The sequence below is a fragment of the Parasteatoda tepidariorum genome, chromosome 10 (assembly GCF_982258835.1).
Source record: "Parasteatoda tepidariorum strain Cologne lab strain chromosome 10, Ptep-v5.0, whole genome shotgun sequence".
Taxonomy (NCBI): domain Eukaryota; kingdom Metazoa; phylum Arthropoda; class Arachnida; order Araneae; family Theridiidae; genus Parasteatoda; species Parasteatoda tepidariorum.
In genome coordinates, this window is record NC_141764.1 from 39945957 (window position 1) to 39967432 (window position 21476).

The 21476-nt window shown below is 30.4% G+C and overlaps 1 protein-coding gene across 1 annotated transcript; it reads left to right on the top strand.

Annotated features, from left to right (window-relative positions):
* Window positions 1-7122: 7122 nt before the first annotated feature.
* Window positions 7123-20849, top strand: LOC107440630 (uncharacterized). Its single transcript, XM_071184588.2, has 5 exons — window positions 7123-7268; window positions 9883-9982; window positions 16224-16354; window positions 17722-17842; window positions 20521-20849. Exons 1-5 carry the CDS (start codon window positions 7238-7240, stop codon window positions 20657-20659), a joined length of 522 nt encoding a protein of 173 aa, XP_071040689.2. The 5' UTR covers window positions 7123-7237; the 3' UTR covers window positions 20660-20849.
* Window positions 20850-21476: the final 627 nt, after the last annotated feature.

Genomic DNA, 21476 nt, shown 5'->3' on the forward strand with positions numbered 1-21476 from the left:
CTCTGCTTTCACTATATCCACGACAATATCCTACCTCAGGGGTTCCCAATTTTTTCGACTACGGAACCTTAAATAATTAACTTTTTTCGTCCGACATAAAATATGTGTAGTATCACTTTAATTTAATCATGCACTGGATAAGGAAAATCATTTTTTGTGGTAAGTTAAACTATTATAATAATGCATTCATACATTTTTTTCTTTTTAATGTTTTTGTTATGCAGTAAGCTCCATATTTAATAAGGAGCTCCCTGGGGAGAAAAATGTTCCTCTGCTTTCACTATATCCACGACAATATCCTACCTCAGGGGTTCCCAATTTTTTCGACTACGGAACCTTAAATAATTAACTTTTTTCGTCCGACATAAAATATGTGTAGTATCACTTTAATTTAATCATGCACTGGATAAGGAAAATCATTTTTTGTGGTAAGTTAAACTATTATAATAATGCATTCATACATTTTTTTCTTTTTAATGTTTTTGTTATGCAGTAAGCTCCATATTTAATAAGGAGCTCCCTGGGGAGAAAAATGTTCCTCTGCTTTCACTATATCCACGACAATATCCTACCTCAGGGGTTCCCAATTTTTTCGACTACGGAACCTTAAATAATTAACTTTTTTCGTCCGACATAAAATATGTGTAGTATCACTTTAATTTAATCATGCACTGGATAAGGAAAATCATTTTTTGTGGTAAGTTAAACTATTATAATAATGCATTCATACATTTTTTTCTTTTTAATGTTTTTGTTATGCAGTAAGCTCCATATTTAATAAGGAGCTCCCTGGGGAGAAAAATGTTCCTCTGCTTTCACTATATCCACGACAATATCCTACCTCAGGGGTTCCCAATTTTTTCGACTACGGAACCTTAAATAATTAACTTTTTTCGTCCGACATAAAATATGTGTAGTATCACTTTAATTTAATCATGCACTGGATAAGGAAAATCATTTTTTGTGGTAAGTTAAACTATTATAATAATGCATTCATACATTTTTTTCTTTTTAATGTTTTTGTTATGCAGTAAGCTCCATATTTAATAAGGAGCTCCCTGGGGAGAAAAATGTTCCTCTGCTTTCACTATATCCACGACAATATCCTACCTCAGGGGTTCCCAATTTTTTCGACTACGGAACCTTAAATAATTAACTTTTTTCGTCCGACATAAAATATGTGTAGTATCACTTTAATTTAATCATGCACTGGATAAGGAAAATCATTTTTTGTGGTAAGTTAAACTATTATAATAATGCATTCATACATTTTTTTCTTTTTAATGTTTTTGTTATGCAGTAAGCTCCATATTTAATAAGGAGCTCCCTGGGGAGAAAAATGTTCCTCTGCTTTCACTATATCCACGACAATATCCTACCTCAGGGGTTCCCAATTTTTTCGACTACGGAACCTTAAATAATTAACTTTTTTCGTCCGACATAAAATATGTGTAGTATCACTTTAATTTAATCATGCACTGGATAAGGAAAATCATTTTTTGTGGTAAGTTAAACTATTATAATAATGCATTCATACATTTTTTTCTTTTTAATGTTTTTGTTATGCAGTAAGCTCCATATTTAATAAGGAGCTCCCTGGGGAGAAAAATGTTCCTCTGCTTTCACTATATCCACGACAATATCCTACCTCAGGGGTTCCCAATTTTTTCGACTACGGAACCTTAAATAATTAACTTTTTTCGTCCGACATAAAATATGTGTAGTATCACTTTAATTTAATCATGCACTGGATAAGGAAAATCATTTTTTGTGGTAAGTTAAACTATTATAATAATGCATTCATACATTTTTTTCTTTTTAATGTTTTTGTTATGCAGTAAGCTCCATATTTAATAAGGAGCTCCCTGGGGAGAAAAATGTTCCTCTGCTTTCACTATATCCACGACAATATCCTACCTCAGGGGTTCCCAATTTTTTCGACTACGGAACCTTAAATAATTAACTTTTTTCGTCCGACATAAAATATGTGTAGTATCACTTTAATTTAATCATGCACTGGATAAGGAAAATCATTTTTTGTGGTAAGTTAAACTATTATAATAATGCATTCATACATTTTTTTCTTTTTAATGTTTTTGTTATGCAGTAAGCTCCATATTTAATAAGGAGCTCCCTGGGGAGAAAAATGTTCCTCTGCTTTCACTATATCCACGACAATATCCTACCTCAGGGGTTCCCAATTTTTTCGACTACGGAACCTTAAATAATTAACTTTTTTCGTCCGACATAAAATATGTGTAGTATCACTTTAATTTAATCATGCACTGGATAAGGAAAATCATTTTTTGTGGTAAGTTAAACGATTATAATAATGCATTCATAAATTTTTTTCGGTTTAATTTTTTTTGTTATACAGTAAGCTCCATATTTAATAAGGAGCTCCCTAGAGAGAAAAATGTTCCTCTGCTCTTGCCACGTCCACGACGATACCCAACCTCAGGGGTTCCCAATTTTTTTCGTCTTCGGAAACCTTTTCGGCGAATCTCTGACTTTATTAATTAAGTATATTAAGGTAATCGAGAACGTAATGAGCTATAAAAGACTGTTTTTTTTAAATAGTTAATTAGGGGAATGAAGATTTTTATCGTTTTATCATTAATAATCTTAAATTAGGTTTTATGTCCCACAGTTAAATTTTCACTACATGTGTTATATCTAGTCTAATTATTAATTTGTTTTTAATGTATATACATAAGCTTAACTTAAACAAAATAGGCCTAATCATGATTTACGAGATGAAAACTTTAAGGAACTGATATAAACGTAAAAAATGGTTACTAGGATTTCTTTATTAAAAAATTTAATAATTTTAATTTGTTTTGAAGAGCGCGATAGGAAATACTAATACAATATTTTATAAATGCTTATTCTTTTAATAATTTTTTCAATATTTTGTTATTAAAAATAAATTTTCTTTTAAAAAATGTCATTTCTATTTCATTGGTATTTTACTTGAAATAATTTCATAAAGGCAACTGAAAGATTAAATTAAAAAGGAATTGTAAGTATAATCTGAGGTTTTAAAATTCATCACTGGTTTTAAAAAGTACTAACTCATGGAACTCCTTTACATCTTCTACGCGGAACTCCGTTTGGGAACGGATGCCCTACTGGAATCTATAATCTTAACGATACCTTAACTAGAACTAAGCCATTTTCAACTTAATTATATACTGAGACACTTAATAATTTTAAACTATTGATAATATGCTATATTTTTCAATTTCGAAAAGTCTTTTAAATAATTTCTGATATCATTTAATACTTTATAAATTATTTATCGCCTTAAATCTGAGAAAAAGAGGAGAGAAAAAAAACTTTCTCAAGGGAACACAGTCATTGTAACTTTGTACCAAACAAGACTCTATTTTAACCATTAAATCCGATATCTCGTTAAGTGCGGGATCATTATAAAAGACCCTAGTTTAATTTACTGAACCTTTTTAACTTTTAATCGCTTTATTTTACGTCGTTATTTTTCTCCTGGAAGTTGACATGGATAAAATATCCTATTTATTTTCGTTTTGTAATGATTAGTGATGATTTTCTTCGTTTTGTTTCGCGATGAGATTGTATTACATCTGGTTGTCCAGAGGTTTAGTGCCGATTTCATTAGGTGGCACATGTACAGATTGATTGAAAGCTAAGTACATATTCTGGAAGAGGGAACTGAAATATTGCTCCCAATTAGAAGAATTTAAGAATGTCCAGAAATAAGGAAAGGCATCGTGTTTTTCCCCTTGCTCTACAGATAAAAGTTAAACCAAAATTTCAATTTACAAAAAAGAAAAAAAAAACATGCGAATTGTGGTCATTTTATGTACTCTTGAAATGAAGGAATTGACTATATATTTTTTACGAAAGTGGGTAAAAAAAGTTTACAGGAATTATGATGGAATAAAAAAATTATAGAAGATATTTAACAGTAGAACTGTTAAACGTGATGAAAAAAACACCTCATAGTTAAACAAATCATGCTTTCAATCTACTGTCTGCTGAAATGCAACTGCTGAGTTGGAATTTGATATGCAGATAAGACCATTTTGTAATAGAATTTTAAGGATAGTTTCATTTTTTTTTCAAAATTCTCATTTGTTCTAAAGATTTTGCAAATTTAAATTCTTTTCTGTGATTTTTTTTTCATTTTCTTTACTTTACATATAGATTATTCATCAATTGTTGAAATTTTTTTTCCTTCAATCTATTTTATTTTTTAATTTTATGAGCTCGTACTGAAGTAGATATCAATCTTAAGTAATGAGAGAGAGATTACATCTGTCCAGATTTGAATCTTAACATTACTAGTGCAAGTTTTGAAAATAAAAATAATAAAATAAAGTATTGTAAATAGCGACAAAAATTATCCCCTATTTCAATTGTGATAAATCCCTTCAACGAGTTAAATAATTTCTTTCTATTGTGGATCACAATCTGTATTCTTCAGTTTAGTTTTTTGTTATAGAACAGATGATTATTTTTATAATCTAGGTAATCCTCCATTTCGTTACGAAAAACAAAATGTTTTAAAATATTTGTATATTTTGAAACTAAAATGTTCCGTGCTTTTCGTGCAAACTTATGACGCTTAAGAAGAAATAAGCTATGATGAATGAGAATCAATGCTGGGGTTGTTGAGCGGAGTGAGCAAAATAGCGGAGCCACCTAGTCAGTATAAAAAAATATTCAAAAATACAATTATTATAATTGCTGTACTTATATTACTATTTACTAATATTGTACCTAACTTTAAGCTCAATCAACTCAAATACGCTGAACGGTAATTAGTTATTCAACTGTCTTAGCATTTTTTTCTTCTTTTGCTTAAGAACTATGTTGGGAGTGGAAAATCGTGCTATTAAATCTTTAAAAAATTGATCTGATTTACGATACGCATAATTTTACAGTGTTGTTTGGCCTGGCCACGTGCGACATAGAATGCTTCGAAGAGTCACTTTCAAAATGCCATAACGAGACTGATCATATAAAAGATATGAGTTATTGTGGGTAAGTAATACACTTATATGTCACTTTTACTCTATTAGACTGTTTTAAAATACGAAGAAAAGAGGTAAAAAAAAACGGTCAAATATCTCAAACTACATCAAAACATAATAAAAATAGAACGTTATAAAAGAGATAAGTTCAATATTTATTGAATGCTATCTTGTAATACTATAATGTAGCGTGCAAACTTGAGATCTTAATTCAGAACCATAATTTTTTTGTGGCAGAATCCTACCTCAGGGGTTCCCAATTTTTTCGACTACGGAACCTTAAATAATTAACTTTTTTCGTCCGACATAAAATATGTGTAGTATCACTTTAATTTAATCATGCACTGGATAAGGAAAATCATTTTTTGTGGTAAGTTAAACTATTATAATAATGCATTCATACATTTTTTTCTTTTTAATGTTTTTGTTATGCAGTAAGCTCCATATTTAATAAGGAGCTCCCTGGGGAGAAAAATGTTCCTCTGCTTTCACTATATCCACGACAATATCCTACCTCAGGGGTTCCCAATTTTTTCGACTACGGAACCTTAAATAATTAACTTTTTTCGTCCGACATAAAATATGTGTAGTATCACTTTAATTTAATCATGCACTGGATAAGGAAAATCATTTTTTGTGGTAAGTTAAACTATTATAATAATGCATTCATACATTTTTTTCTTTTTAATGTTTTTGTTATGCAGTAAGCTCCATATTTAATAAGGAGCTCCCTGGGGAGAAAAATGTTCCTCTGCTTTCACTATATCCACGACAATATCCTACCTCAGGGGTTCCCAATTTTTTCGACTACGGAACCTTAAATAATTAACTTTTTTCGTCCGACATAAAATATGTGTAGTATCACTTTAATTTAATCATGCACTGGATAAGGAAAATCATTTTTTGTGGTAAGTTAAACTATTATAATAATGCATTCATACATTTTTTTCTTTTTAATGTTTTTGTTATGCAGTAAGCTCCATATTTAATAAGGAGCTCCCTGGGGAGAAAAATGTTCCTCTGCTTTCACTATATCCACGACAATATCCTACCTCAGGGGTTCCCAATTTTTTCGACTACGGAACCTTAAATAATTAACTTTTTTCGTCCGACATAAAATATGTGTAGTATCACTTTAATTTAATCATGCACTGGATAAGGAAAATCATTTTTTGTGGTAAGTTAAACTATTATAATAATGCATTCATACATTTTTTTCTTTTTAATGTTTTTGTTATGCAGTAAGCTCCATATTTAATAAGGAGCTCCCTGGGGAGAAAAATGTTCCTCTGCTTTCACTATATCCACGACAATATCCTACCTCAGGGGTTCCCAATTTTTTCGACTACGGAACCTTAAATAATTAACTTTTTTCGTCCGACATAAAATATGTGTAGTATCACTTTAATTTAATCATGCACTGGATAAGGAAAATCATTTTTTGTGGTAAGTTAAACTATTATAATAATGCATTCATACATTTTTTTCTTTTTAATGTTTTTGTTATGCAGTAAGCTCCATATTTAATAAGGAGCTCCCTGGGGAGAAAAATGTTCCTCTGCTTTCACTATATCCACGACAATATCCTACCTCAGGGGTTCCCAATTTTTTCGACTACGGAACCTTAAATAATTAACTTTTTTCGTCCGACATAAAATATGTGTAGTATCACTTTAATTTAATCATGCACTGGATAAGGAAAATCATTTTTTGTGGTAAGTTAAACTATTATAATAATGCATTCATACATTTTTTTCTTTTTAATGTTTTTGTTATGCAGTAAGCTCCATATTTAATAAGGAGCTCCCTGGGGAGAAAAATGTTCCTCTGCTTTCACTATATCCACGACAATATCCTACCTCAGGGGTTCCCAATTTTTTCGACTACGGAACCTTAAATAATTAACTTTTTTCGTCCGACATAAAATATGTGTAGTATCACTTTAATTTAATCATGCACTGGATAAGGAAAATCATTTTTTGTGGTAAGTTAAACTATTATAATAATGCATTCATACATTTTTTTCTTTTTAATGTTTTTGTTATGCAGTAAGCTCCATATTTAATAAGGAGCTCCCTGGGGAGAAAAATGTTCCTCTGCTTTCACTATATCCACGACAATATCCTACCTCAGGGGTTCCCAATTTTTTCGACTACGGAACCTTAAATAATTAACTTTTTTCGTCCGACATAAAATATGTGTAGTATCACTTTAATTTAATCATGCACTGGATAAGGAAAATCATTTTTTGTGGTAAGTTAAACGATTATAATAATGCATTCATAAATTTTTTTCGGTTTAATTTTTTTTGTTATACAGTAAGCTCCATATTTAATAAGGAGCTCCCTAGAGAGAAAAATGTTCCTCTGCTCTTGCCACGTCCACGACGATACCCAACCTCAGGGGTTCCCAATTTTTTTCGTCTTCGGAAACCTTTTCGGCGAATCTCTGACTTTATTAATTAAGTATATTAAGGTAATCGAGAACGTAATGAGCTATAAAAGACTGTTTTTTTTAAATAGTTAATTAGGGGAATGAAGATTTTTATCGTTTTATCATTAATAATCTTAAATTAGGTTTTATGTCCCACAGTTAAATTTTCACTACATGTGTTATATCTAGTCTAATTATTAATTTGTTTTTAATGTATATACATAAGCTTAACTTAAACAAAATAGGCCTAATCATGATTTACGAGATGAAAACTTTAAGGAACTGATATAAACGTAAAAAATGGTTACTAGGATTTCTTTATTAAAAAATTTAATAATTTTAATTTGTTTTGAAGAGCGCGATAGGAAATACTAATACAATATTTTATAAATGCTTATTCTTTTAATAATTTTTTCAATATTTTGTTATTAAAAATAAATTTTCTTTTAAAAAATGTCATTTCTATTTCATTGGTATTTTACTTGAAATAATTTCATAAAGGCAACTGAAAGATTAAATTAAAAAGGAATTGTAAGTATAATCTGAGGTTTTAAAATTCATCACTGGTTTTAAAAAGTACTAACTCATGGAACTCCTTTACATCTTCTACGCGGAACTCCGTTTGGGAACGGATGCCCTACTGGAATCTATAATCTTAACGATACCTTAACTAGAACTAAGCCATTTTCAACTTAATTATATACTGAGACACTTAATAATTTTAAACTATTGATAATATGCTATATTTTTCAATTTCGAAAAGTCTTTTAAATAATTTCTGATATCATTTAATACTTTATAAATTATTTATCGCCTTAAATCTGAGAAAAAGAGGAGAGAAAAAAAACTTTCTCAAGGGAACACAGTCATTGTAACTTTGTACCAAACAAGACTCTATTTTAACCATTAAATCCGATATCTCGTTAAGTGCGGGATCATTATAAAAGACCCTAGTTTAATTTACTGAACCTTTTTAACTTTTAATCGCTTTATTTTACGTCGTTATTTTTCTCCTGGAAGTTGACATGGATAAAATATCCTATTTATTTTCGTTTTGTAATGATTAGTGATGATTTTCTTCGTTTTGTTTCGCGATGAGATTGTATTACATCTGGTTGTCCAGAGGTTTAGTGCCGATTTCATTAGGTGGCACATGTACAGATTGATTGAAAGCTAAGTACATATTCTGGAAGAGGGAACTGAAATATTGCTCCCAATTAGAAGAATTTAAGAATGTCCAGAAATAAGGAAAGGCATCGTGTTTTTCCCCTTGCTCTACAGATAAAAGTTAAACCAAAATTTCAATTTACAAAAAAGAAAAAAAAAACATGCGAATTGTGGTCATTTTATGTACTCTTGAAATGAAGGAATTGACTATATATTTTTTACGAAAGTGGGTAAAAAAAGTTTACAGGAATTATGATGGAATAAAAAAATTATAGAAGATATTTAACAGTAGAACTGTTAAACGTGATGAAAAAAACACCTCATAGTTAAACAAATCATGCTTTCAATCTACTGTCTGCTGAAATGCAACTGCTGAGTTGGAATTTGATATGCAGATAAGACCATTTTGTAATAGAATTTTAAGGATAGTTTCATTTTTTTTTCAAAATTCTCATTTGTTCTAAAGATTTTGCAAATTTAAATTCTTTTCTGTGATTTTTTTTTCATTTTCTTTACTTTACATATAGATTATTCATCAATTGTTGAAATTTTTTTTCCTTCAATCTATTTTATTTTTTAATTTTATGAGCTCGTACTGAAGTAGATATCAATCTTAAGTAATGAGAGAGAGATTACATCTGTCCAGATTTGAATCTTAACATTACTAGTGCAAGTTTTGAAAATAAAAATAATAAAATAAAGTATTGTAAATAGCGACAAAAATTATCCCCTATTTCAATTGTGATAAATCCCTTCAACGAGTTAAATAATTTCTTTCTATTGTGGATCACAATCTGTATTCTTCAGTTTAGTTTTTTGTTATAGAACAGATGATTATTTTTATAATCTAGGTAATCCTCCATTTCGTTACGAAAAACAAAATGTTTTAAAATATTTGTATATTTTGAAACTAAAATGTTCCGTGCTTTTCGTGCAAACTTATGACGCTTAAGAAGAAATAAGCTATGATGAATGAGAATCAATGCTGGGGTTGTTGAGCGGAGTGAGCAAAATAGCGGAGCCACCTAGTCAGTATAAAAAAATATTCAAAAATACAATTATTATAATTGCTGTACTTATATTACTATTTACTAATATTGTACCTAACTTTAAGCTCAATCAACTCAAATACGCTGAACGGTAATTAGTTATTCAACTGTCTTAGCATTTTTTTCTTCTTTTGCTTAAGAACTATGTTGGGAGTGGAAAATCGTGCTATTAAATCTTTAAAAAATTGATCTGATTTACGATACGCATAATTTTACAGTGTTGTTTGGCCTGGCCACGTGCGACATAGAATGCTTCGAAGAGTCACTTTCAAAATGCCATAACGAGACTGATCATATAAAAGATATGAGTTATTGTGGGTAAGTAATACACTTATATGTCACTTTTACTCTATTAGACTGTTTTAAAATACGAAGAAAAGAGGTAAAAAAAAACGGTCAAATATCTCAAACTACATCAAAACATAATAAAAATAGAACGTTATAAAAGAGATAAGTTCAATATTTATTGAATGCTATCTTGTAATACTATAATGTAGCGTGCAAACTTGAGATCTTAATTCAGAACCATAATTTTTTTGTGGCAGAATTAGATTCTCCAGAAAATTTTATATTGATTTAACCTATTCTAAATGTAACTTCGTTCATAGATGGCGCTGTGTTCAGCATTATTCGAACATGAATCTACAGCAATTAAAAATCTCAAAACCTCACAAATATCGCTTCGTGTCAAAAATCTAAAACTACACGCGTGAAATGCTTTCCAAAGATCTATCTAATAAGATACCAGACTCGAACCCCCAATCTCGAGTCTCCCGAGGTTAGGATAGAAACAACTTCAAAACTTAAATTCTGTATCCCTATTTTTTTATTGCAGATATGGAAAAAAAATATCGCAGTTTGGCACTTAAATTAAAGCATTTTGCTGCACAAATCGCGTAGTAAACGACAAAAATTAAAATGAAGTACTAATTGCTTAACATGGTGAAATATCGAGACCCATCAGATTGAATAAACAAAAATCAACGTCTTTTAATATCTTTTTTTTTAATTATCTAATAACACTAAAGTCATTTTGAACAAATTGCGTTACTTGATAAAAGTTTGTTAATGTACAATGTTTAAAGTAAAAAAGCGAATACCCCGATTAATGTGAAAAATAATTCAAGAAAATGGGTTCAAAATCAGGGTTTTTAAAGATTTTGCATTGCCAACACATAGATGGAGCTCAAATCACAGGTTTGAATATTTTTCTGTTAACAACACTGATCTTCATCTTTTTGACTTCTTGGAATCATTCGGTACTTTTCGAAAATTCCTATAATTTAGTTTATGGTACTTCGAATATCCCATTCTTTCCTATGGAAATATCTTCTAAAGTTTGCACAATGCGGTACCAACCCAACACTCTCAGTTCTTCTTATCTTCTTTTTTTCTTATTGCAACATGTTTGTCTCGTTACTTTTTCCTGTCATTTCATGTTTCGATACTGAGGAAGGAAACTGAAACTTATAGTCTTACAGAAGTCCATTTTTGTCGAGTCATTTTTTTGCCTTTTTATGCGCTTTATTCATGTTGTTTTTTATAATATACACGTAGTACCTTTTTACCCCTTGCTAATGTTTAGGTAGAAAAAGTACCCATATATAAAATTAAATATTTATAAAAATATTGAAAATATAAAAAATTCATATAAACTGTGCATTGATATCTAAAACTGTAAAAATTTTTATAAGCTATTTTCAAAATTCCTGACAAAGGTTTGCATAAGATGATATTGTGCATTATACAGAGCTCTGCCGTGCAATTGAGAAAAAAAAAACAGAGTGAGTTATAAATTTTGAGAAACGTATCTTGAGAACTATTTTCTTTCCCTTGCTAATGTTCTTTCATGCTATGCTGGAATAAAATTTCAGAAAGCTGATTAAAAAATGTGTAATTGAACGAGTTTCTTTTTGCAATTACGGACGTATCTTGATAACAATTTTCTTTCCCTTACTAATGTTCTTTCATGCTATGCTGGAATAAAATTTCAGAAAGCTGATTAAAAAATGTGTAATCGAACGAGTTTCTTTTTGCAATTACGGACGTATCTTGACAACAATTTTCTTTCCCTTGCTAATGTTCTTTCATGCTATGCTGGAATAAAATTTCAGAAAGCTGATTAAAAAATGTGTAATTGAACGAGTTTCTTTTTGCAATTACGGACGTATCTTGACAACAATTTTCTTTCCCTTGCTAATGTTCTTTCATGCTATGCTGGAATAAAATTTCAGAAAGCTGATTAAAAAATGTGTAATTGAACGAGTTTCTTTTTGCAATTACGGACGTATCTTGACAACAATTTTCTTTCCCTTGCTAATGTTCTTTCATGCTATGCTGGAATAAAATTTCAGAAAGCTGATTAAAAAATGTGTAATTGAACGAGTTTCTTTTTGCAATTACGGACGTATCTTGACAACAATTTTCTTTCCCTTGCTAATGTTCTTTCATGCTATGCTGGAATAAAATTTCAGAAAGCTGATTAAAAAATGTGTAATCGAACGAGTTTCTTTTTGCAATTACGGACGTATCTTGACAACAATTTTCTTTCCCTTGCTAATGTTCTTTCATGCTATGCTGGAATAAAATTTCAGAAAGCTGATTAAAAAATGTGTAATTGAACGAGTTTCTTTTTGCAATTACGGACGTATCTTGACAACAATTTTCTTTCCCTTGCTAATGTTCTTTCATGCTATGCTGGAATAAAATTTCAGAAAGCTGATTAAAAAATGTGTAATTGAACGAGTTTCTTTTTGCAATTACGGACGTATCTTGACAACAATTTTCTTTCCCTTGCTAATGTTCTTTCATGCTATGCTGGAATAAAATTTCAGAAAGCTGATTAAAAAATGTGTAATCGAACGAGTTTCTTTTTGCAATTACGGACGTATCTTGACAACAATTTTCTTTCCCTTGCTAATGTTCTTTCATGCTATGCTGGAATAAAATTTCAGAAAGCTGATTAAAAAATGTGTAATTGAACGAGTTTCTTTTTGCAATTACGGACGTATCTTGACAACAATTTTCTTTCCCTTGCTAATGTTCTTTCATGCTATGCTGGAATAAAATTTCAGAAAGCTGATTAAAAAATGTGTAATTGAACGAGTTTCTTTTTGCAATTACGGACGTATCTTGACAACAATTTTCTTTCCCTTGCTAATGTTCTTTCATGCTATGCTGGAATAAAATTTCAGAAAGCTGATTAAAAAATGTGTAATCGAACGAGTTTCTTTTTGCAATTACGCGGACCGTATCTTGACAACAATTTTCTTTCCCTTGCTAATGTTCTTTCATGCTATGCTGGAATAAAATTTCAGAAAGCTGATTAAAAAATGTGTAATTGAACGAGTTTCTTTTTGCAATTACGGACGTATCTTGACAACAATTTTCTTTCCCTTGCTAATGTTCTTTCATGCTATGCTGGAATAAAATTTCAGAAAGCTGATTAAAAAATGTGTAATTGAACGAGTTTCTTTTTGCAATTACGGACGTATCTTGACAACAATTTTCTTTCCCTTGCTAATGTTCTTTCATGCTATGCTGGAATAAAATTTCAGAAAGCTGATTAAAAAATGTGTAATTGAACGAGTTTCTTTTTGCAATTACGGACGTATCTTGACAACAATTTTCTTTCCCTTGCTAATGTTCTTTCATGCTATGCTGGAATAAAATTTCAGAAAGCTGATTAAAAAATGTGTAATTGAACGAGTTTCTTTTTGCAATTACGGACGTATCTTGACAACAATTTTCTTTCCCTTGCTAATGTTCTTTCATGCTATGCTGGAATAAAATTTCAGAAAGCTGATTAAAAAATGTGTAATTGAACGAGTTTCTTTTTGCAATTACGGACGTATCTTGACAACAATTTTCTTTCCCTTGCTAATGTTCTTTCATGCTATGCTGGAATAAAATTTCAGAAAGCTGATTAAAAAATGTGTAATCGAACGAGTTTCTTTTTGCAATTACGGACGTATCTTGACAACAATTTTCTTTCCCTTGCTAATGTTCTTTCATGCTATGCTGGAATAAAATTTCAGAAAGCTGATTAAAAAATGTGTAATCGAACGAGTTTCTTTTTGCAATTACGCGGACCGTATCTTGACAACAATTTTCTTTCCCTTGCTAATGTTCTTTCATGCTATGCTGGAATAAAATTTCAGAAAGCTGATTAAAAAATGTGTAATTGAACGAGTTTCTTTTTGCAATTACGGACGTATCTTGACAACAATTTTCTTTCCCTTGCTAATGTTCTTTCATGCTATGCTGGAATAAAATTTCAGAAAGCTGATTAAAAAATGTGTAATTGAACGAGTTTCTTTTTGCAATTACGGACGTATCTTGACAACAATTTTCTTTCCCTTGCTAATGTTCTTTCATGCTATGCTGGAATAAAATTTCAGAAAGCTGATTAAAAAATGTGTAATTGAACGAGTTTCTTTTTGCAATTACGGACGTATCTTGACAACAATTTTCTTTCCCTTGCTAATGTTCTTTCATGCTATGCTGGAATAAAATTTCAGAAAGCTGATTAAAAAATGTGTAATTGAACGAGTTTCTTTTTGCAATTACGGACGTATCTTGACAACAATTTTCTTTCCCTTGCTAATGTTCTTTCATGCTATGCTGGAATAAAATTTCAGAAAGCTGATTAAAAAATGTGTAATTGAACGAGTTTCTTTTTGCAATTACGGACGTATCTTGACAACAATTTTCTTTCCCTTGCTAATGTTCTTTCATGCTATGCTGGAATAAAATTTCAGAAAGCTGATTAAAAAATGTGTAATCGAACGAGTTTCTTTTTGCAATTACGCGGACCGTATCTTGACAACAATTTTCTTTCCCTTGCTAATGTTCTTTCATGCTATGCTGGAATAAAATTTCAGAAAGCTGATTAAAAAATGTGTAATTGAACGAGTTTCTTTTTGCAATTACGGACGTATCTTGACAACAATTTTCTTTCCCTTGCTAATGTTCTTTCATGCTATGCTGGAATAAAATTTCAGAAAGCTGATTAAAAAATGTGTAATTGAACGAGTTTCTTTTTGCAATTACGGACGTATCTTGACAACAATTTTCTTTCCCTTGCTAATGTTCTTTCATGCTATGCTGGAATAAAATTTCAGAAAGCTGATTAAAAAATGTGTAATTGAACGAGTTTCTTTTTGCAATTACGGACGTATCTTGACAACAATTTTCTTTCTCTTGCTAATGTTCTTTCATGCTATGCTGGAATAAAATTTCAGAAAGCTGATTAAAAAATGTGTAATTGAACGAGTTTCTTTTTGCAATTACGGACGTATCTTGACAACAATTTTCTTTCCCTTGCTAATGTTCTTTCATGCTATGCTGGAATAAAATTTCAGAAAGCTGATTAAAAAATGTGTAATCGAACGAGTTTCTTTTTGCAATTACGCGGACCGTATCTTGACAACAATTTTCTTTCCCTTGCTAATGTTCTTTCATGCTATGCTGGAATAAAATTTCAGAAAGCTGATTAAAAAATGTGTAATTGAACGAGTTTCTTTTTGCAATTACGGACGTATCTTGACAACAATTTTCTTTCCCTTGCTAATGTTCTTTCATGCTATGCTGGAATAAAATTTCAGAAAGCTGATTAAAAAATGTGTAATCGAACGAGTTTCTTTTTGCAATTACGCGGACCGTATCTTGACAACAATTTTCTTTCCCTTGCTAATGTTCTTTCATGCTATGCTGGAATAAAATTTCAGAAAGCTGATTAAAAAATGTGTAATTGAACGAGTTTCTTTTTGCAATTACGGACGTATCTTGACAACAATTTTCTTTCCCTTGCTAATGTTCTTTCATGCTATGCTGGAATAAAATTTCAGAAGGCTGATTAAAAAATGTGTAATTGAACGAGTTTCTTTTTGCAATTACGGACGTATCTTGACAACAATTTTCTTTCCCTTGCTAATGTTCTTTCATGCTATGCCGGAATAAAATTTCAGAAAGCTGATTAAAAAATGTGTAATTGAACGAGTTTCTTTTTGCAATTATACGAAATATCTACAAATATTATTCAAAAAAAATATAGGAATTTTGCAGTTATACATATTCTTACAAAAATGCCACATATATAAAAATAAAATCAAAATTTCAAATTTTTTGCCACTTCATTGATTTTCTACTGCACGGCAGGCTTTAAAAATGCTATTACTACAACACTCTTATGGGAATTATGGTTCAGTGTTTTCGCTTTACACAATATACAACTACTAGTAGTTGGCAAATATCTACCACAGCTCAGAACAACATACAGCACAATCAATTTTTAAATGACTGATGTCGATGTATGTTTTCCTTGATGTTTTTTTAAGTTTCTGACATTAATAATTGTCCACTGTACACGATGTTCTTAAAATACTACTTTTTAATTGTGCCTTATAATTTTTTTTTAATTTTCTGTACCTGTGTCTATTAACGTAAACGTTATAAAGAGAAATTACGTTAAGTCTAACAATTTTGAAAATAAAAATTTTTTGAGTGGAAATAAATTTATTAAAATAAAAGGATAAAATGATATTTAATCAATTTTCAGACTTCAACCATTTCTCACTGGATGCGTGTCTGTTGCGGCAACCGAATGCAAGAAACCATTTGCTGATGCAGCTAAAATAGCAGACGATGTGCTAACTGACTTCTGTACAGAAGGAAAACCTTTTTATGAGGGTATAATCTGAATATTAATTTATTTCTCACAATTGTGTTTAAATATCCATCAGTGTAATTTACTTACTCTTTTGTCAATGTTTGTTTGTTAACTGTTAAGGTGGTCTGTCGAAGATATGAACACTACCCTTTATAAAATATCTCTTTAGCAAGGTTTTTCGAATCTCTTCCGCCAAGGAAAATAAAAAAAGCCACAGTTCAAATGCTTTACACTTGAAGCCAAGCCATAATTTTAAACTTTGCAAGCCATCTTGCTGTTAAGATTCAATGGCGCAAATAAGAAACCTTTAATAAAATAAAAGGGGAAGAGCAACAGTTGGCTTGTAAGCAAATCAGTTCGTTCTTAAGGGATCGAAGATTTTAGTTCTAGAAGGTTAAGAAAGATCGTGTATGCAGTGTGAAAAGAGCGCCCTTATCATGCAATTTTAGACTTCTTATTAAAAACAAAACTAAACAAATATGCACATTTGGGTTTCAAATTATAATTTACGCAAGGAAACATCAAAAACGTTATCGAAATCTCGAAACTCACAGTACAGGAAGACAACGAACATACAATAAACAATGAGACAGATTTTATTGCACTAGGAAACAGAAGTTAAAAGACGAATATTTGTAACAGCTCTAAGTTTTAAACTTTGGTAGAACCTATTTTGGTATTTATTATGTCTTTTCTGTACTGTCATTTGTCAGATATCAATAATGTTTTTGGTATTTCTCGCTTGATTTTTCTTGCGGTCCTTATTGTTTCTATTCTCGATGAGGATTCTGAAATTGCAGACACATACTCGTGAGCACCTAAAATTTCTTGAGACATTCACTTTTAAAAAGTTTTATTTCCCATACTGTATCTGTAAAGTTGAAAGTTGTGTGGCAATAATCATACCGGTTTGTTTCTATGAGATACGTTTCTCTTGAATGTATGATTCTTAAGGCAGAAAAGCCGACCGGCCTGTGTAGGGGGCAGGGAACTGTCCTTGCATCAGAAAGGTCCTGGGTTCGAATCCCGGGCAAGGCATGGATGTTTCTTTCCCTCTGTGTGTGTTCTATGTCCTTTCTCCCTTGTGTGTGAATGTGACCCGCCCTATAAACGGGTTGTGATTGTGTGAATGGCGTGGCAGAAGTCGAATTCCTGGCCATAGATGGCGCCACAGAAAAAACGGGAACAATCGCACCACTACTGCCTAAACAGGCATACGACAAAAAAAAATAATAATAAAATAAAATAAGGCAGAAAAGCAGATTATAAGAGAATTTCAAAGTTATTGCTTCGAAATTTTGCTTATTACTACGAGGAAACATTTTGAAGTATTTTGTATTAGTAAATAGTATCATTAATAATATGCTCTATTTTTTCTTTCTTGCAGCGTTAAAAAATGACGAAAACTGTGACATGCACACTTTTTCTGATCCAGATTGCGATCCTCAAGGTAATGTTAAAAGAATGGTAGACAGAAGAAGCAATGATGAAGACAATCTTTATTGCGAGTAAGTAAATATTTCTCAGTCTACGTATCATTCAGAAAGTATACACATTCGTAGATTCTTTTAAAAATACCTTCTTTTCTGGAACGCCTGCTCTTTGCTGATCAAACTCTATTCCAAACATTCTGTGCCAGGAAATAGTTTAATAAATTTAAAAATATTAGTTTAAACATTATTTAAAATAAATAACTCGAGCATAAAACGATGCGTTCGCGAATTATAATAGTAAAAATAAGAAACAAAAAGTTTGTTTGTGTTCAATCACAGCTAAAGCGAATGATGAAAATTATAGTACATTTGTCGGTCGGAAAATTTTAGCATGCGTTCTCTTTTCTTTAAGAAATGTCGAATAACTTACATCCGTAAGTTAACAGATTTTTTTTTAATTACTTAACTTGAAAAAAAATACAAATTGTAAATAATAGTCGACATGCTAAAAATAAGAGAACATTTTCAAAACTTTGCAGACGTGAATGAGAAGAATTTCTAATTTGTATTTTCTTAAGCAAAATAAGTTTTCATCGAGTAATATATTAACACTTTAGTTCCCGGAATTATTTGATTTTTCTTATTATTTGAATTCTTCCTTACTTTGAGAGATCTTGATGATGATTCGTCACAATTTGACAAAGTTGTGCATCTTTACTTTTTTTTTCAATAATACAATAGCCCACCTAATAAGATGACCTTATTTATAACGTTTTTAAAAATAAGTATTAAAGGAGTTATTGCACACCATGTATTTGAACCTACTAGGTGTTTGTTGAGCACTTTCTTTTTTAAACAATTTATTTTTTAAAGTGATAGGACTATTTAAGAAATAATTTGAACACGTTTTTTTATGAAAAATTGGTGAATGTAGGTAATGCCTTTACTAAATCTACCATCTTAAATACCAACTGTCAGAAATATATAAACAGGATGCTCCATAATTACTACTTTTAATATAGATTTTTTTAAAATCCTTTTCAAAATGAGCTCAAAACTATGGTATACATAAGGAGTCTTAAATAAGTTTATAATTAATAATACATTTTCAGCGGCAATTATGATACATCCCGTACTTTATCAGAAACGATTTGACGCATAGTTAATTTCATGAAACTATAGCGTGACCAGAAATATCCTCTTTTAAATCTATCTACAACCTATTTTCATTAAACTGAAAATATTACGAACGAAGTTATCTATCACCTCTAATTTTTACCAGGCATTTTGTAGACTCCCTAAAATCTTAATACATAAAAATATGTAAATAAATAACGATATAAAATATATTTAAACTATTGTACCAAGCGCAGGTATTCGTTTCGATAGGAGATGGATAAAAAAATTCCTTAAGACTCTAAAAATTTATTAGAAGATTCTACTAGAAAATACAGCCAACGACACCCTGTTACTTTAAACACGATTCTAAACTACTCTGGCATAACTCCGTATATATTAGTCCTCTTGGTTTGAAACTCGAATTTTCTAGAACTTCGCTAAAATGGTCGTTAAGTTTCACCAAGTCACCAAGATTATCGCCAAGTCAGCAAAAAAATTACCAAACCGAGCCTTGAATAAGAAATACATTAGACGTTATTTTCTCTTCAACGCTGTTTTTCGAAACTCTGTCGCTAAGGACAATAAAAATTAAAAAAAGTTATACTTTAAGTGCCTTACACTTGAAGCAATGCGATGATTATATTAAACTATATGCATAATCTTGCCGTGAATGGCTTTAGAACAGATAAGTAATTTAAATATTTTAAAAGCTATTAAACTTTTTTAAAAATCGCCAATTTAGTGACATTTTTTCACAGAGATGAAAATTTTCAAAATCACTGCCTTATTCTAAGTTATTGCAAATTTTCATGAGTCCGAGTAATGCAGCATTGGAGTAAGTTTTTAAATTATAAGACCGCAGCATATTTTTATAACTGCTATTTATATTGCATTTTTTTTCTTTTCGAATATAGCTTTGATATCGCAAAAAAGCATCATTTCATATTACAACGGGTCCCGCAGTGGACTGATCGCTAAGACACGGTTCCCAGCAGATCACCGAAGTCAAGCATCACTAGCTGAGGTCAGTGCGCGGGTGGGTGACCACTTGCATCAGTCTGCGTAGGGACCTAGGGTGTGCGGTATTTGTCCTCGTTAAACTGTTCTACCGTAAAGTGCTCGACTTCGCGTGCAGGTCGTCTGGCTACCAAAGCGGGAGTGCCATCCCCTCTGCATGGGTTCAAAATTGTGATGGCATGTTTTCGGATCATCCTCAGGGATGTTTTCCAGACCGTCGCCAATAGCCCATTGTGCAGCTCTAGTGCGATGTAAATGAACCACAACAACTATATCATATTACAACGGAGATTTCGAAAAACACCCTTCCGGGACTAGCAAATTTTCTAATTAAACTGTTTCTTTAGGGTCCATCTGAGAAATTTAGCCTCATAGCAAAAGAATATTCAGATTATTATACACGCATTTGCAAATTTGTAACACTATATAAAATAACTGTATAATATATCATTCAATGAGCAACTTTTACAAAAAGAACAAAAGTTACTTAACACTATTTGCTCTGAAATCGCAAAGTTTAATGAAAAATTATTGTTAAGATACTATTTTATCACACTTTTGATTTCTCTTTATTGTGAATTTCTTTTTATCTTTACGAGTTTATTTTAATGTTGTAGAAACCTCGGCTCGAATCGAGAATGTATGTTCGAACATTTCAAAAAATGCTCCACTGAAGATGCCCAGAAAGCTTTCCAGACATTGTACGAAAGTATGCTTGGTCTGTTTAAGGGATTGTGCTACCTGTATGGTTCCTGAAGCCTTCAAATGTGCCTGAAAGATACAATTTTCAATATTTTTTTTTAATATGTAATGGAAACAATATGATTTTATGGTGATAAAAATCAAATTGCTTCGCTAACATTTAATTGTTGAAATATCGAATCATGAAATTGGTATATATATTGATGTATCATCTATTGTCAATAAACAATATTTTTTGTCATTATTCCTCTAATTAGAGTTATTTGCTTATATATATATATATATATATATATATATATATATATATATATATATATATATATATATATATATATATATATATATATATATATATATATATATATATATATATATATATATATATATATATATATATATATATATATATATATATATATATATATATATATATATATTTAAATAAAAATTTTCCTAATTTTTATAAAATTTAGAAAATTACCTAAAAATTGAGTAATTTTCAAAAATTCGAATTTATTGCTGTTAAATACCTATTGAAATCGAATTTATTTTGCTTGCTTGAATATTTAATTAAATATTGCTAATACATAATGAAGCGATCCTCATGTTTAGTAGTCAGTTAGAAACTTTTTTTTGTTCTGAAATTTTCAGTTTATTTTTATTCAAAACACCTTTTTTGAAATATTTTTTTAAAAAAATGTCAGCTATCAATAATAAATTATTTTTTTCTATTAAAAAGTATAAGTTTGCATAATAAAAAATATTTCAAATTCATTTAATGTCGATCAGAAAAGGAAAATATTGTAAGCCATTTATTGTTTTTGAGTGATTAAGTATTTGTATTTTGATCACGATGAAAATCCCTAAAATT

Coding starts and splice junctions, on each gene's coding strand:
- LOC107440630 (XM_071184588.2), top strand. CDS start 7,238: ATGCACTGGATAAGGAAAATCATTTTTTGTG. Junction 9,983..16,223: donor AAAGATATGAGTTATTGTGG/GTAAGTAATACA, acceptor ATCAATTTTCAG/ACTTCAACCATTTCTCACTG. Junction 16,355..17,721: donor AGGAAAACCTTTTTATGAGG/GTATAATCTGAA, acceptor TCTTTCTTGCAG/CGTTAAAAAATGACGAAAAC.